A 13805-nucleotide genomic window follows, 5' to 3' on the forward strand; every position below is an offset into this window, starting at 1 on the left:
TAGCCTCCACCTACAGGTTCCCAATAGCCATGTTTCTCCCAGGCTCAGTGGAAAAAGACAGTGATGAAGAATGAATCACAGGGGTGCAATATGCTCCCCACTGCAGAGATACAGCAGCACTCCCCTGGGCTCATGCCTCAACACTGGCTACTATGGAAATTCACAGAGAGGTGACAGCCAGTGATGTCTGATGCAGGGCAGTGGTTCTCAACCTTCCTAAAGGTATGATCCTTTAATGCAGTTCCCCATGTTGTGGTGACCCCCGACCATAAAATTATTTTCGCTGCTACTTCAGAACTAATTTTGTGGCCAGGTGGTGGTGGCATGAGCCTTTAATCCCAGCACTTGGGAGGCAGAGGCAGACAGATCTCTGTGAGTTCGAGGCCAGCCTGACTACAGAGTGAGTGCCAGCATAGCCAAGGCTACACAGAGAAACCCTGTCTCAGAAAACCAAAAAAATGATAATTTTGCTACAGTTATGAACCATAATATAAATATTTTTGGAGATACAGGTTTGACAAAGGGGTTGCCACCCACAGGTTGAGAACCACTGACAAAGGGAATTGTATGTCCAAGGTCTTTGTGGCCTCTCCCAACAGCCCCAGCCAGAAATCAGGAAAGGCAACAACAGCCCTGGTCAAGTTAGTGGCAGCTAAAACGCTCCCAGCCCATTTATTGGCCACATGAAGTGGTCGTCGGGGACTAGTTAGAAGGTTATCATGGGAACTCATGTAGTAAATGTCCAGCCGTATAAGGGTTCAACAGGAGCGAGCAAGGCACAGAGGTCAGAGTTCAGGGAGCACCATGTGTTCAGCCCCGGGAGGCTGGGGTGTCCTGGGGTGCCCACAGCTGCTTCAGTGGAGCTGAGCGTCCAGTTCGTACTTCTCACAGAACTTGTCGGTGAAAGGGATGCAGGTGAGAAACTCGCACCACTCACAGCGGACCGGGTAGAAGTAGAAGAGTACCACCAGGCCAGCCAGCAGGCCCAGGAAGACCGCCTGGAAGACGATGATCTGGCAGCGCTTGCGGTACAGGTCAAACTTGCCAAAGCTGATGTACGGCAAGAAGGCAAAGGAAAGGAAAAGGCCACTGATGAAGCCTGAGATGTGGGCGAAGTTGTCGATCCAGGGCAGCAGGCCAAAGGCAAAGAGGAAGAGCACCACGGCCAAGAGCTTGAAGAAGGCACGCCAGGGTCGAGCCAGGATCTGCCAGCTCTGGAACAGCTCCACGAAGAGGCAGGCCAAGATACCAAACTGCGAGCCAGCCGGACCTACCTGGTGTTGGGGGTTGGAAGTTGTGGGCTAGTGGGCTGCAGCATCTCCCCACCCCCCTGAAGCTCAGGCCCTCATCTTCCCAGCCCACCTCTCAACATACTTTATCTCAACATAGATGGGTTCACAACAGCCACAGGCACACATCGAGGGTCCCCACCCTGGGAAGCCACCTTACCTCCGCCCGGTATGGCAGGAAGATGGCACTGGCTAGGTTGCCCGTGATACCACTCAGCAGGTAAATGATGGCTATGCGGTGCCAGCCTGCCAGCTTCTCCAGGTCCCGCAGGACTGTCATCTGGAAGCAGACGGATACCAAACAATGCAGGATCCTGTGGGGAGCGAGTGGCACTCAGCAGGAAGGTGGCTTCTCTTTCACCTCCAGCCCACCGCTCCTGGGGAATGAGGCCACCCACCCAGCCCCCAGTCCCACTTGCCCAGCGTGCAGGAAGAGGGACAGCCACAGGCGGTAGAACTGGTCAGGCACCTCGGGATTGAGGAAAGGCAGGAGGCCACAGACATCGTCCATGCAGTGCACCTGTGCAAAGTGGCCAGTCAGCTTCGACAGTGGCCGGAGGTGAAAAGGGGCGTGCCCTTAAGGCCTACCTGAGAGCAGAGTGTGGCCTCCTCGTGGAAGTAGCCCCTCATGAAGTCACAGTACTCCCGGGAGGTGATTTCACACCTAAAGGGTCATGCCAAAGATTGGAGGGTGCCCAGAGTCTACGGGTACCTACCCAATCTACCCCAGGCAGATTTCATCCCCACCCACCTCCACTGGCCCAGTCTTAAGTCCCGGTTGCTGGAATCAGATTATTGCAGGCTTTAGTGAGGGAGAAGAACGCTGCTGCAAGCCAGCTGCGCATGCGCACCCACCTGCCCTTGGTGCCGATGCAGCAGGGCCGGCCTGTTATGACACAGTCCATATGAGGGTGGTTAGTGTGGTTCCCAGCACTGTTTTTGGTGCAGATCTAGGTGAGAAAGAAAAACAATTGGGCCGGGGTCATTTTCCTCACACACCCAACTCTTGGCCTATTGGAGACCAACACAGAAGCAAGACTCGGATAGAAACCAGCAGATAACACCCCAAGCCCGAGCTGGGCCGCCTGCAAACTAGATTAATGACACTTTGATCTCTCAAGTCTCCACCCCATTCTCTTGCCCTGACCCCTTGCTTACAGAGGCGAGCCTTGTCGGCCAGGTGAGGCAAAGGCTAGGGCAGTGCAAAGCTGTGGGGGATCCAACAATGAGAGTCTGCAGCACCATTAATGGCAGGGTGCAGCCACCTCCCCCTTTCAACAAGCAAGCCAGAGACCCCAGCTCACCGGCCACTTGGTGATATCTTCTGGCCACTCATGAGGATCCTCAGAGGAAGGCTCGTCACACACCCTGCATGAGCCCACACGGTTAGAGCCTTTGTCCCACCGCAATGTCACCCTTCTGCCCCAAACTAGGAATCCTCTACACCCCTCAGACACAGCCAAAGGTATTTTAAGAGGGTAATTGGCAGTGCTCACCTGGGGTCCTGGTGGCAGACAGAACCAAACTGCCTCTTGTTGCCTGCAAGGTCTGGAGCACTGGGATGAGTGGGCCACTTCACCCACACTGCCAGCGTAGACTGTGGGGACACAGGGTCAGCCCTAGTCAGATCCCATGCACTGCTCAGCTCAGAGCAATGTGCTGACTCAGCCAGGAACCAAAGACAAGGCCCCATGAGTGCCTTCTGCCTCCACACAGCTGTTAGGCTAAAACCCCAGACACACAGGGGAGTGTTAAAAGGTGCCCAGCGGCATAGCAGGGGCACAAGAGACACAGCCTCTGTCCTAAAGTAGGGAAGTGACATCAACTATGGTGCCAAAATCTGGGTGAGTCTTGCATTTTTCTTGGTTTTTTTTGGGACCATGGAGCATAGCCCAGGCTGGCCTGGAATTTAACCAACCTCTTACGGCTGCGCTTACAGGCATGCACCATCAAATAAGGCAACATTCACTTAAGATAGAAGGCACAGAGGTGCTGAAAGGGCAGACCCAAATCAAGGCCAAGTTAAAATCAAATGGCTATCCTCTATAGGAACTGAGTGTGAAGAGCAAGATGAGAGGGGCCTAGTGAGGTACCACACACTGCCAAAAGCCAGAGTAAAGATGTTGTGAGGCCTAAATCTGAAATAAGAATGGGCAGCTCAGATAGAGCAGGCGCTAAGACACCCACCGAGCACTCCTCCTTTGAAGTCTGCACGCAGCCAGAGCGGTCATTGCGTACACAGCAAGCTGAGTGCTTCTCACGCTCCCGGGCAGCAAGGATGAAGCTGTGCACCTGTGGGTCCTGGCGCATGCAGGGTGAAAACTTGGCCCCCAGGTGAATGAGGGCCTCCTGTGAAGGGGGAGAGAGAAGCTGTGGCCTCAGGCCCAGGCACTGATGGAACAACCCCAAGCTCCACCTCCAGCCCTGTCCTCACCGAGCTGGGGCCGATCCAGAAGTTCTCCTGCTGAACGTATTTGACATTCTCATAGACACCCCGCTTCCTTAGTACCTGGAAGGTAGGGAGTGAGATCAGATCAAATCTGGAGGGCTTCATCCTCCCACAGATCCTGGACTCTAGTTATCTGGGTGCAGGAATTGTTGCTGAGCTCACCGAGTCCACTGTCTCGTGCTGCGAGAAGCCCACAGGCGCAATACCGTAGATGCACACAGCCAGGATGGTGACCAGTGAGTGCACAAAGGTGAGCCAGTAAGTGAAGAAGGGCCTGTGAGACAGAGGTATCAGGAGGGGGCATCCGTGACTTGGATTCCTAATCCTAGCCCAGCCTCTATCCCAACACAGCCTACCTGTGATCATCCATGTCCTCGATCTGCCGCTTGACATAGCTGTCAATACGTTTCCGGTAGGTGCGGTTGGTGAGCCTTCCCACCATTCCCAAACCATAGGGCCGCTTTTCCCGGGCGAAGAGCTTGCGTACTGGTACAGCGATGCGCTGACCCCTCCTGGGTCCAGCTGCACTGACCACCTCCTGGCGAAGCCGAACCTTGGGCTGTGGGGCTAACGAGCTACCCTCCTTCTGCTTCCGCCAGCCTCGCTCCAGGGGCCTGGAGGGGGCCAGCATATTCATTTCCTGCCTAGACCCTACAACTGCCTTCCCTCGGGCAGAGCCAGAGCACTGCTGCCCTCCCAGGGGTGGAGGCACCAACTAGCCACCCCTCTTCCTTCTCCTCCTTACAAGCAAGCCCAACAGCTTGGCGGGGAGGGAACGGGAAGCCAAGACTGAGGCTCTATATTTCAACAGTGTTTACTAGACCATGGTCTTCCTCCCACCTAGACTCTAGCCTCTGGGCTCTGGAATTTCTGTAGCTGGGCATCAGAGTCTAGGGATGAACCTCCCCCGGGTCCTCATACCCACAGTGGTCAGGCCATATTCCCAATTCTCTAGTCAGCCCCAGCTATGACCACGGCAGCATTGCACCCAAGGGCCCAGCTACTCCCCATAAGGCAGATGCTCCCTCTGAGCCCCTCCCCCACTGCCCGTACTCACAGCATCAAGTGGCTTCGCTCAAGCTCGCTGCGGTCCAGGGCCCCACCCGTGAGGTCGGCCTGCTCTGGGGCTTTCTCCCAGTCCTTGAGCGCTGCCTCTGATGGGGACTCAAACACCTCATCTGGGTATGTGGACAGCTCCTCATGGAGGACACCTTCCTGAGCAAATATGTGAGGTCAGGGTGGACCCAGAGACAGAGGAGATGGGGCGACACCCCAGGCTCCTCTTACCCGGGCGAAGAAAGACGTATCCAGCTCATCAGGGAAGTCCACCATGTCTTCCTCCAGGAAGCTGGCTGGGGTAAAGCTTCGACGCTGTCCCCTCCGTAAAGTGCCATCCCTAATAGACCGACCCTGAGGACAAGGAGGTGACCTTAGGATCCGGAAGTGGACGTGGGTGGGCTCAGCTCTCACACCTCCACCCGTGCTGGACACTTGCCTTCACCAGCGCCGCAGCAGCCCGGAAGCTCATCTTGGCCACTGATTCACGTTTGCGCCGCCGAGGGAGTCGGTTGAAACCTGAGCGGGAGCTGGAGAAGGAGCAGAGGGAGGCGGCACCTGGTGTGACGGGAGTGTGGGGGGCGCTCAGGCCATCGGCAGTGTCATCAGCCATGCGGAAGGCCCGGCCACGGGCCAGAGGGTCGATGATCTGGTGGGGTCAAAGACGCTACATCAGTATACAGACCCAGGCAAGCCTTCTGTGATAACAGACACTCCCAACACACTAAGCCTCACTCTCATCCACGACACCTAGAGGGGTCCCTCTCTCCTTGACGTTGGCAATCCAGAATCTGAACTGGTACAATAATCTTAGGACACTTTTCCTCTTACCTGGGAGTATCTCAGGAGCCTTCCTAAGCACACAGGCTTGTAGGAATACTCTCTCCCAACCCTTCCCCACCAGCTACAGGAGCAGAATGAGGAGCCAATAGGAGGCAGCACACCTTCTGCATGCCCAACTGGCATGGCCCCACATAGAGCGGCGGTGGCGTCTCGGTGCTGGTCAGCGACACATTGTCCTGGCTGGGCAGGTCCAGCTCCCGAATGACCTGTGGTTTTAGCTTCCCATACCGCTGGCTACAGTGACGGATGCTCTTGCGCTGCCACTTCTGGGTGCTGTCACTGTCCTTGCTCACTCCGAACCAGTCCGCTGTCCCCCTGGCATAGGAAGGACTCAGCAAGGGGAAGCCATGGATCCTGTCCCCCTACACCAGACAGCAAGCCTCAAAGGCCAACCCCCTAGGCAGGCCTCCAGTCACCCCAAGGACCCAGTCTAGTTGGCAACATGTAATTATAAGGACATGGGAGTTCCAACTCTGGCCACCCCAATTCCCACGACAACATTCTTCATGCCTGTCAGCAGAAGGTTCCCAACCCTGAGTCCAGAGAGACCTTGGCCTCAGGCAGCCACCGCCACCCCAGGGCACTACAGAATCCAGCAGCAGGAGCTGTAAGGTGGCCACGGTCTCTAGACATGCAAATAAATACACAGCCAGCCCCTGCCATCAGCAGCCAGGGACCATCAAGTCAAGCGCTCCAACAGCCCCAAGAGGCTACATAACATGCACGTGCCAGAGAGCACACTCAAGACCTGCGTGAGGTACCTGAGCAAGGACCAAGAGAGAGACTGGCGCTGTGGGAGGGCCTTGCAAGCAGCCCGAGACCCCAGGAGAGGCAGAGTGTGGACACGCCCAAAGCGTACCTGTCGGCTGTGAGGAGCCAGGGGATTAGGGTGGGGAGAAGGGAGAGCGCATGCCCGGGGAACAGAGAGGCAGATGGAGTGCCCACCATAGCCCCCAGAACAGGAGGATGATGAAGTGTTGCTGGGATTAAGATAGAGGACAAAGCTGAGAGAGAAGGGACCTTTGCCCCGTTCCCATCCCCAGGACCTAGGGGGATCCCGTATGCCTACCTCTAGACCCCCACCCTAGCCCCAGTCTGCAGAACAGCCAGGATGGTGTGGTACCTGCGGATGGTCTGCGTGATGGATGTCTGACGCTGTAACACCAGCCGCCGGGGCTCATGGTGGGGTGATGGGACACGGGCTGTCTCAGCTGGCATACTCACACTCCGCAAGAAAGCCTGCCGCCGCAGGGGCTGGACAACAGAGTCCTGGTGAGGAGCCTGGCCAGGGAATTCCCAAAGCCCCTACAGGCCAGAACCTACCTGCAGGAAGCTGGGATCTTCTGCTGCTGGGGGCACCACGGCTGGGATGTCCAGCTTGAGCCACGGGGGCTTCTTGCGCTGCAGGCTGCTAGTACTGTCTCTTCGGGCCTCGCTCATGGTTCCAGCTGCAGGGAGGCAGGCCTGGGGGAGGGGGTTCTGTTGAGCGACAACCCTGACAAGTCCCAAACCTAGAAGGAGCAGTACAAGCCCAGCAGAGGTGCTCACAGCTCCTGCTATATGCTGGCATGCTCTGTGCCCGATCTCATCACAGACAGGTCCCCCGACAGTAGGAATCCAAGGGGCAATACTGCATGCACCTACTATGAGCAAGACGTGATGCTTGGCACATGCTGGTAGAGGGTTCTCACCCTCTTGAACTTAAAGCCTGGTTAACAATAGCCTTATAAATAAGGAAATGCCCGGTGTGTTGGGCAGAAAGCAAATTACAGGAGCTTGGCAGGGGGTAAGGAGGACTCCCCAGCAGCTAGAAGCAGCAGGGAATACAGCAGAGAGTGTGCGGCGGGCACATACAGGAGCAGCAGAGCGCTAGCCGTCTGTCCCAGGCCATCTTAACCACTATGACCTCCACTTCCCACACTGTGGGGTTTGTGATCAATTACACAGAAGACTCCCCATGTTTAGAGAAAAAGATGACTTTCTCGGGCTTCAGAGCAACAGCTAGGACACCAGACTCCTGTGTGCAAAGGACTTGACAAAATTTGGTGCTGGGTAATCCCAGTGCCAAAGGGACAGGGCTAGACGGAGAGACCATGTCCAAGCAGCAGAAAACACGACGGATGACCATGAGGTGGCGCCAGCTGCCAAAAAAAGACTATGAAGTTGCTAGGCAGGGGAAAACTCCCAGAACACCTAAGACCCTAAACCTATCACACAATTGGGCCCTCCAGACAGCTCAGAAAATGAATCCACAAAGTAATCTGATTATACACACACACACACACACACACACACACACACATCTGAGCCAGGCATACTGTTGCACACCCTTAATCTTAGCACTTGGGAAGCAGAAGCAGGCAGATATCTGTGCGTTTGAGGCTATCAGTGCAGAAAGGCCTGCTCAAGACTGTCAGGCAAGTCTTGACCTCTGTGGGACTCTTACTTCCCCCTTTACAAGGACAGTCACAGCAGATGTGCACCTGACCCTGCTCCAAGTGAAAGGTCTCACGTGTCCGGAAAGCGGAGAGAAAGCAGGCTGAGGGTGCGGGTAAGGGTTCCCCGGTGTAAGACTCAGGGTTAAGGATGCGAGTAAGGGCTCCCTGATGTAGGACTCAGGGCTGAGGATGCAAGTAAGGGCTCCCTGATGTAGGACTCAGGGCTGAGGATGCAAGTAAGGGCTCCCTGACTAGGACTCAGAGCTGAGGGTGCGGGTAAGGGCTCCCCGATGTAAGACTCAGGGCTAAGGATGCGAGTAAGGGCTCCCCGATGTAGGACTCAGGGCTGAGGGTGCAGGCAAGGGTTCCCTGACTAGGACTCAGGGCTGAGAGTGCGGGCAAGGGCTCCCTGACTAGGACTCAGAGGGTAGAAGACACAAATTCTAGACCTTCTTATCTGCAGACCTGAGCAGGCTCTGGGCTCTGTAACCCACCTGCTTCAACTCAGGTCTCTCCCTCTCCATACCTGGAGGACACAGAAGCTTCATCCTCACTGTACAAACAGGGGAAATGCGGCCTGGAAGGCAGTGAACCCCTAAGGTTGGGCTGGGTCCTGTGAGGCCCACTGGATAAGGGGCAGGTATCGGACAAGATGGAGGATGCCTTACACGAGCTACCTCTGGTCCATCCTGAGCTGCCACTCAGGAGCTCCAGGAAGGACCACGGGCAAGAGTGGTCCCAGGACCATGGCGAATGCCGAAAGCTGGGGACTGGCCTTTCCAACAAGCTGGGTACCTTTGCCAAGGTATTGAAATGGTGCCTTTCTCAGGAACACAAGCTGCCATTCCCAGCAGCTACTAATAGCCAAGGCTTCCCCTCCCTGACCAAAGACTGTCCTCGACCTCCCTTTCTCCAATATCGAAGTCCTGTAACGTGCTTCATGCTGGCCTCCAGGACTATCTGTCCACTGGTGCTGCCTCACCTGAGCACAGATAGAGAGCACCAGCTCTCCTGTGTGGGGATGTGGGGACTCTGGAAGGAGCTGACCCTTCAGCAAGACCTGGAGACAGCAGCTAACCAGTCTTGGTGAGTGTGAATGGGAAAAGCATAAGCTAAGAGAATCATAAGCTCTGGGAATCTGACCCCATAACCTGCTTCTGCCTGAGCATCTGGGTCTCCCGGGGTCCCCATCTACAAATCTTCATGCTACAGCGAAGGAAAACACAAGGAAAGCCACATACAACTCCAGGCCTGCAGTCTGGGGAAAGGACACCCACCCTACCCAGGCAGGCGCTGAGTTCCCAACTTGCCCCACCCTATGCTCTGTTCTTACCAGGGCCTCAAGCTAGTGGGATTCACAAGGCCTGGGGGAGGGGCTTTCCAGGCCAGACAAAGAGTCTAGGCCAAGGAGCAGCACACTGTCGGCCCACAGTGGCTCAGTGTCTACATCTTCCCCAGGCACACAGTGGGCTCTTGTTCCCTCTCCTTTCTCTCTCCTCTGCTGGCCCCAGTGCAGTGGGAAACCATGGCCCATGGAGAGACTGACTGCCTGGGGTCACACACCATGAGTCACCCCAGAAGCATAAGGAGCCGCCCAAAAAGGAACTAGAGTTAAGTGGGAAGTGGTGGAAAGCAAGCACAGTGGTCAGAGGTGGGATGGAGTCAGGTCGGGCAGCAGAGCCGTGTCAGGGCTCCAAGGACCTTGAGTGAGATGCCAGTCGAGGGGGATGGACAGGGTGGACCAGGGAGCTAAGGAAGCAGCGCACATCGAATCCACTCCGATTGCCCGTGGGAGGCTGTGGAGGAGACAGGGGTCTATCTAACTGTAGAAGAACTGGGGACCCTTCGGGCAAGCCCCTGCTCATCAGTATGGTTAGAGCCAGGAAGTCAGAAGGCAGGTAGAGCAACGTGAGTCAAAACTCTATGCCCACACCATTGTCCCCACCGCTTACAAGCACGAACATGCCTAGACTCTCTGTTCGCAGCTTTTGAGACAGGGTCTCATATAGCCCATGCTGGCCTCAGATTCCCTCTGTAGTTAGAGGAATGTTAGAGGAATGCCTTGAAATGATCCTCCTGCCTCCACCTCCCAAGTACTGAGAGTACCGATGCGCACCACCACACCTGGCAAGCCTCCATTCTCTCATCTGAAAGGGGTGGCAAAAGTGCCTGGCACACAGTAGGTGCTCGATAAGTGGCAGCTGAATCGACAGAAGGGGAGGTTGCCTGAGTGGGGAGAAGGCAGCCAGAGCTGAGGTGTAGCCGGGTATGATGGCGGTACACACCCGCAATCCCAGCACTCAGCTCAGCAAAGGAAGATTCTGAGTTTGAGGCCAGTCCAGATTACATGGTAAAAACCTGTCCCAAACAAAAAAACAAGATAGCAAAGCTGCAGATGGGAGAGGGACCTGAGGATGCGTCCCACAAAGGTAGACTGTAGGAAGACATAAGACCCCACAGCTGGCGTGAAACTGAATCCTCGATGTGGGCTACGGCTGCCTCTCACTCCAGCATCCCACCTGAAACCTGTCCTCTCTCTAATCTAATACCCAGCCTCAAGCTGGGAGAGGGTTTCTGTGGTTCCTGGGAGGGGGTTCTGAGTTGTAGGCTATCGGGAGTCAGTCAGAGCAATTCTGGGGAACTCTGTGCCTCCTCCCTCCACTCAAAGACTCAACTGGACTGCAGATTGGGACCAGAAGTGTCCATCCTAGTGGTCACAGCTTTCTACAGCCTCTATGCTGGCCCATCGCCACTCGCCACCGTGACTTCCCTCGCCCACATCGTGTGTTTGCTGGGCCCTTTGTGAACCCTAAAGAGACTGCGACCTCCACTCTGGCTTCTCCATTTTCATGTAGGGGAAACCTGGCTCAGCATGCGGTGGGGCAGACCTTTACAGTGCCCTCCCTCACCTGTCATCATCTCAGAGATGCATACACAGAGCGGGCAGCAGAGCAAGGTATTCTCCCCTGCAGACAGTCTGTGGGAAGCTCCTGGTCCTAGGGATGCAGGAAGCCCTGGAGCCCAAGGAACCAAGGGGTGGTGCAGCACACAGGAGGAAAGAGGCCCTCCTTGGGGAGAGGCACCAGCCATGGCTCAAAACCACACGCAGTCCAGGGGCCTCCGATGGCCAGCCAAAATCCCTAATTCAGTTGGTGCTCAGAGGGAAAAGGGGCCCTGACCAAGTCACCCAGTCATAAAGGGGCTTGGAGTCAAAAGTTAGCTGTGACCACTAGGACGGACACTTCTCATCCCAATCTGCAGTCCGTTTGAGTCTCTGAATGGAGGGAGGAGGCACAGAGTTCCCCAGAATTGCTCTGACTGTCTCCCGATATCCTACAACTCAGAAACCCCTCCCAGGAACCACAGAAAGCAGGACAAGACTAGAGAGGCTTCACAGGGGTAAACTGAGTCTGCAACAACAGCTTCATTCATCAAAAGTCTAGGACGCCTGCCTCAGAGCCAATCCCAACTAATCCTGTTGACAGTATAACCTAGGGCAGGAAGAAGTCAGTCTTGTCCATTTTACAGATTAACTCGCAGGGGCCATTCACACCCTGAGGTCACGGGGCCTCGAGGGAGTTCAGCACCTCGGCCAGGTCTGCCAGGGAACTGGGAGGGATCCAGCCGCTACAGAGCTTCTGGGGCTGAGGGAGGCTGCTGTGACTCTCTGGGTGAACCCCCATCCTCAGGCGAGGGAAGGAGTCACCCCTAAGCACAACAAACTCAAAAAAAAATGGTCAGAAGGCAAAAAATCTGATCCTGAGGGAGGGCTTCACGTCTGGGAGGAGGGTACCCTGAGGACAGCTGAGAGCTTAGAGGGATGGATGGGGCCAGGGAATTTGGAGGGGAGGGCTCTGACGGTTCTTTAACTGGAGACCAAGACCAGGGCCACTAGACCACCTCCCCAAGGAAATCAAGCGCTCACCCAAGCGGACTTCCCAGTAGGGCTCCTGCAGAGGAGCTGGCCAGCCTTGGAGGCTGCCTGGAGGTCTGTGGAGCGTGCGAGAATCTGTACCTTCAGTCTAGGCCTATCCGACATAGCCTCTTAGCAAGTCTCTAAGCAAAGAACCCAGCACGCCCAGAATGACCTGGTAGCAGAGGACTCAGCCTCTGGAGCCTCTTGAGAACCGGCCAGCTGCTGAGTTCCCCAGCATCCTCCAGGCTTAAGGGCGGGGGCAAGGGGCTGAGGCTCGCCCGCCCGTGAAGGTGGGGAGCACCTAGCCTGGGACTGCCCCGGCTTCTAGCTGGTCTAAACCTGAAAAGCCAGTTTCATCCTAGAATCTTCTCCCAGCTTCAACAGGAAGTGGGGAGGGGGGGGTTGTCCCAGGACAGAGCGGGGGGCCTCCAGATCCAGGCCCCGCCCACGCAGACAGACACGCTACCCCAAGAGGCACACGGAGCAGGAACTCTGATCGGGACAAACTGAGCGGAAAGAAAGCCTAGGGGGAGTCCCCTGTCCATTCTCCACCCAGCTCTTCAAGCATGCTCCCAGCAGGACAGACAGGCCCTCTCGCCTATCCCTGAGCACCTAGGGTCCGCGGTCACCCCACCGCGCCCAGGCATACTTCAAGAACCCGACTGTGGCCCTAGGGGTCACTGTACAGGGCAGGAGCTGTCTTTGGAGGCAGTTCCCGGGTTTGTTGATGTGAACCGGGGTGGAACGGGCCAAGCAGGCCCAGCCGAGCTCCCCAGTCCGCAGCTGCTGCTGTTACTCCGTGAGCTGGGAGGACACGGACCGGGTGGCCCGAAGTCGCGCGCTCTGCGCAGAGTTTTCAGATGCCACCCTTGGGGGGTCGGGGGCAAGGAGAGCATGGGGGAGGGGCTGGCAGCCGAGGCGCCGCTCGCTTTGGGCGGCTGCGGACCGAGGACCTCCGGTCCCGACGACCCAGTGGGGCCGGTGTCCGTCTGCCCCTCCCGCCAGGCCGCGCCGATCCGACCACGGCTATTTCTGTGGGGCGCCGGGCTGGAATCCGGGCCGCGCCGCCTCCGCGGGCGCTCGGCAAACTCCGCGCACCGTCTGGCAGCGATCGGCGGACACTTGCGCCAGAACGCAAACCCCGCACCCGCCCGCCCTGAGCCCCGCGCCGAGAGCCCGGCCGCCACTCACCGCCGCGGGGTCCTCGGAGGGGTCTGCACCGGCTGCCGCCGCCGGCCGGGAGGGCGCCCGCGCCTAGTCCCTGCCTGCGCCGCCCGCGCGCTGGCCCGGCCCGTCCGCCTGGGAATGCCACGGGCCGAGGGGCGTGCGCGCCGGAGGCGGGCCCGGTAGAGGGGCGGCCGCCTGACTCAGGGCTGAGGAATGCGCGCCGCCCGCCCCGGGCACCTCCTCCGGGAAGACCGCCGGCAGCGCTCTACCAGGCGTCCCTCAGAGACACCTGTGGCTGGGAGTCGAGCTCGCCAGTGATCGTTGTTGGTCCTGGGCTCGCCTTCCCCTAGTGCTGCTCCTAACTGTACCTGGGGAGGGAGGGAGGAGAGCTCCAGAGAGAGAGGGGGGTGGGGGGTGGGAGGCACCTAAAGATTGAACGCCTCTTTGGAAGGCACTCACTGGTAAATCACTGAGGCTCGTCCGGAAACCCACACTTCCCTCATGCACACCCTCCTGATCCTTCCTAGTAAACACTCAGGCATTCGGCCCCTAAACACCTGTTTACACAGACACATGCGCACACGTGCATCTCAAATGTACTTTCATGGTGGGCTCATACTCTCACCCTAACGCATTTACTCATGTAC

The 13805-nt window shown here is 57.1% G+C and overlaps 1 protein-coding gene across 5 annotated transcripts; it reads right to left on the bottom strand.

Annotated features, from left to right (window-relative positions):
- Window positions 1-639: 639 nt before the first annotated feature.
- On the bottom strand, window positions 640-13301 carry Rhbdf1 (rhomboid 5 homolog 1). 5 transcript variants are annotated; one of them, XM_041676597.1, is made up of 19 exons: window positions 13183-13301; window positions 6961-7101; window positions 6761-6891; window positions 6399-6503; window positions 5739-5952; window positions 5234-5443; window positions 5026-5148; window positions 4796-4953; window positions 4095-4352; window positions 3901-4012; window positions 3724-3798; window positions 3477-3638; window positions 2786-2886; window positions 2594-2657; window positions 2145-2239; window positions 1878-1953; window positions 1759-1809; window positions 1450-1569; window positions 640-1274 (listed from the first exon to the last, which is right to left on the bottom strand). In XM_041676597.1, the coding sequence occupies exons 2-19, from the start codon at window positions 7075-7077 to the stop codon at window positions 855-857; spliced, it is 2592 nt and encodes an 863-aa protein (XP_041532531.1). In that variant the 5' UTR covers window positions 7078-7101; window positions 13183-13301; the 3' UTR covers window positions 640-854. The 5 variants fall into 5 exon arrangements, with proteins under 5 accessions (XP_041532531.1, XP_041532530.1, XP_041532533.1 ...); XM_041676596.1 differs by having other exon boundaries at window positions 1450-1603; window positions 1709-1809; XM_041676601.1 differs by having other exon boundaries at window positions 888-1274; window positions 1450-1603.
- Window positions 13302-13805: the final 504 nt, after the last annotated feature.

The sequence above is a fragment of the Microtus oregoni genome, unplaced genomic scaffold (assembly GCF_018167655.1).
Source record: "Microtus oregoni isolate MIOR12 unplaced genomic scaffold, Mior012 000027F_ref0000203, whole genome shotgun sequence".
Classification (NCBI taxonomy): domain Eukaryota; kingdom Metazoa; phylum Chordata; class Mammalia; order Rodentia; family Cricetidae; genus Microtus; species Microtus oregoni.

What these genes read in the sequence shown, in the direction of transcription:
- Rhbdf1 (XM_041676596.1), bottom strand. Translation starts at nt 7,077, where the DNA reads ATGAGCGAGGCCCGAAGAGACAGTACTAGCAGCCTGCAGCGCAAGAAG. An exon ending in GCCAGTTGGGCATGCAGAAG is followed by an intron (nt 5,444 to 5,738) that starts GTGTGCTGCCTC and finishes TGACCCCACCAG; the next exon opens with ATCATCGACCCTCTGGCCCG. An exon ending in CTGCTGCGGCGCTGGTGAAG is followed by an intron (nt 5,149 to 5,233) that starts GCAAGTGTCCAG and finishes CCTTGTCCTCAG; the next exon opens with GGTCGGTCTATTAGGGATGG.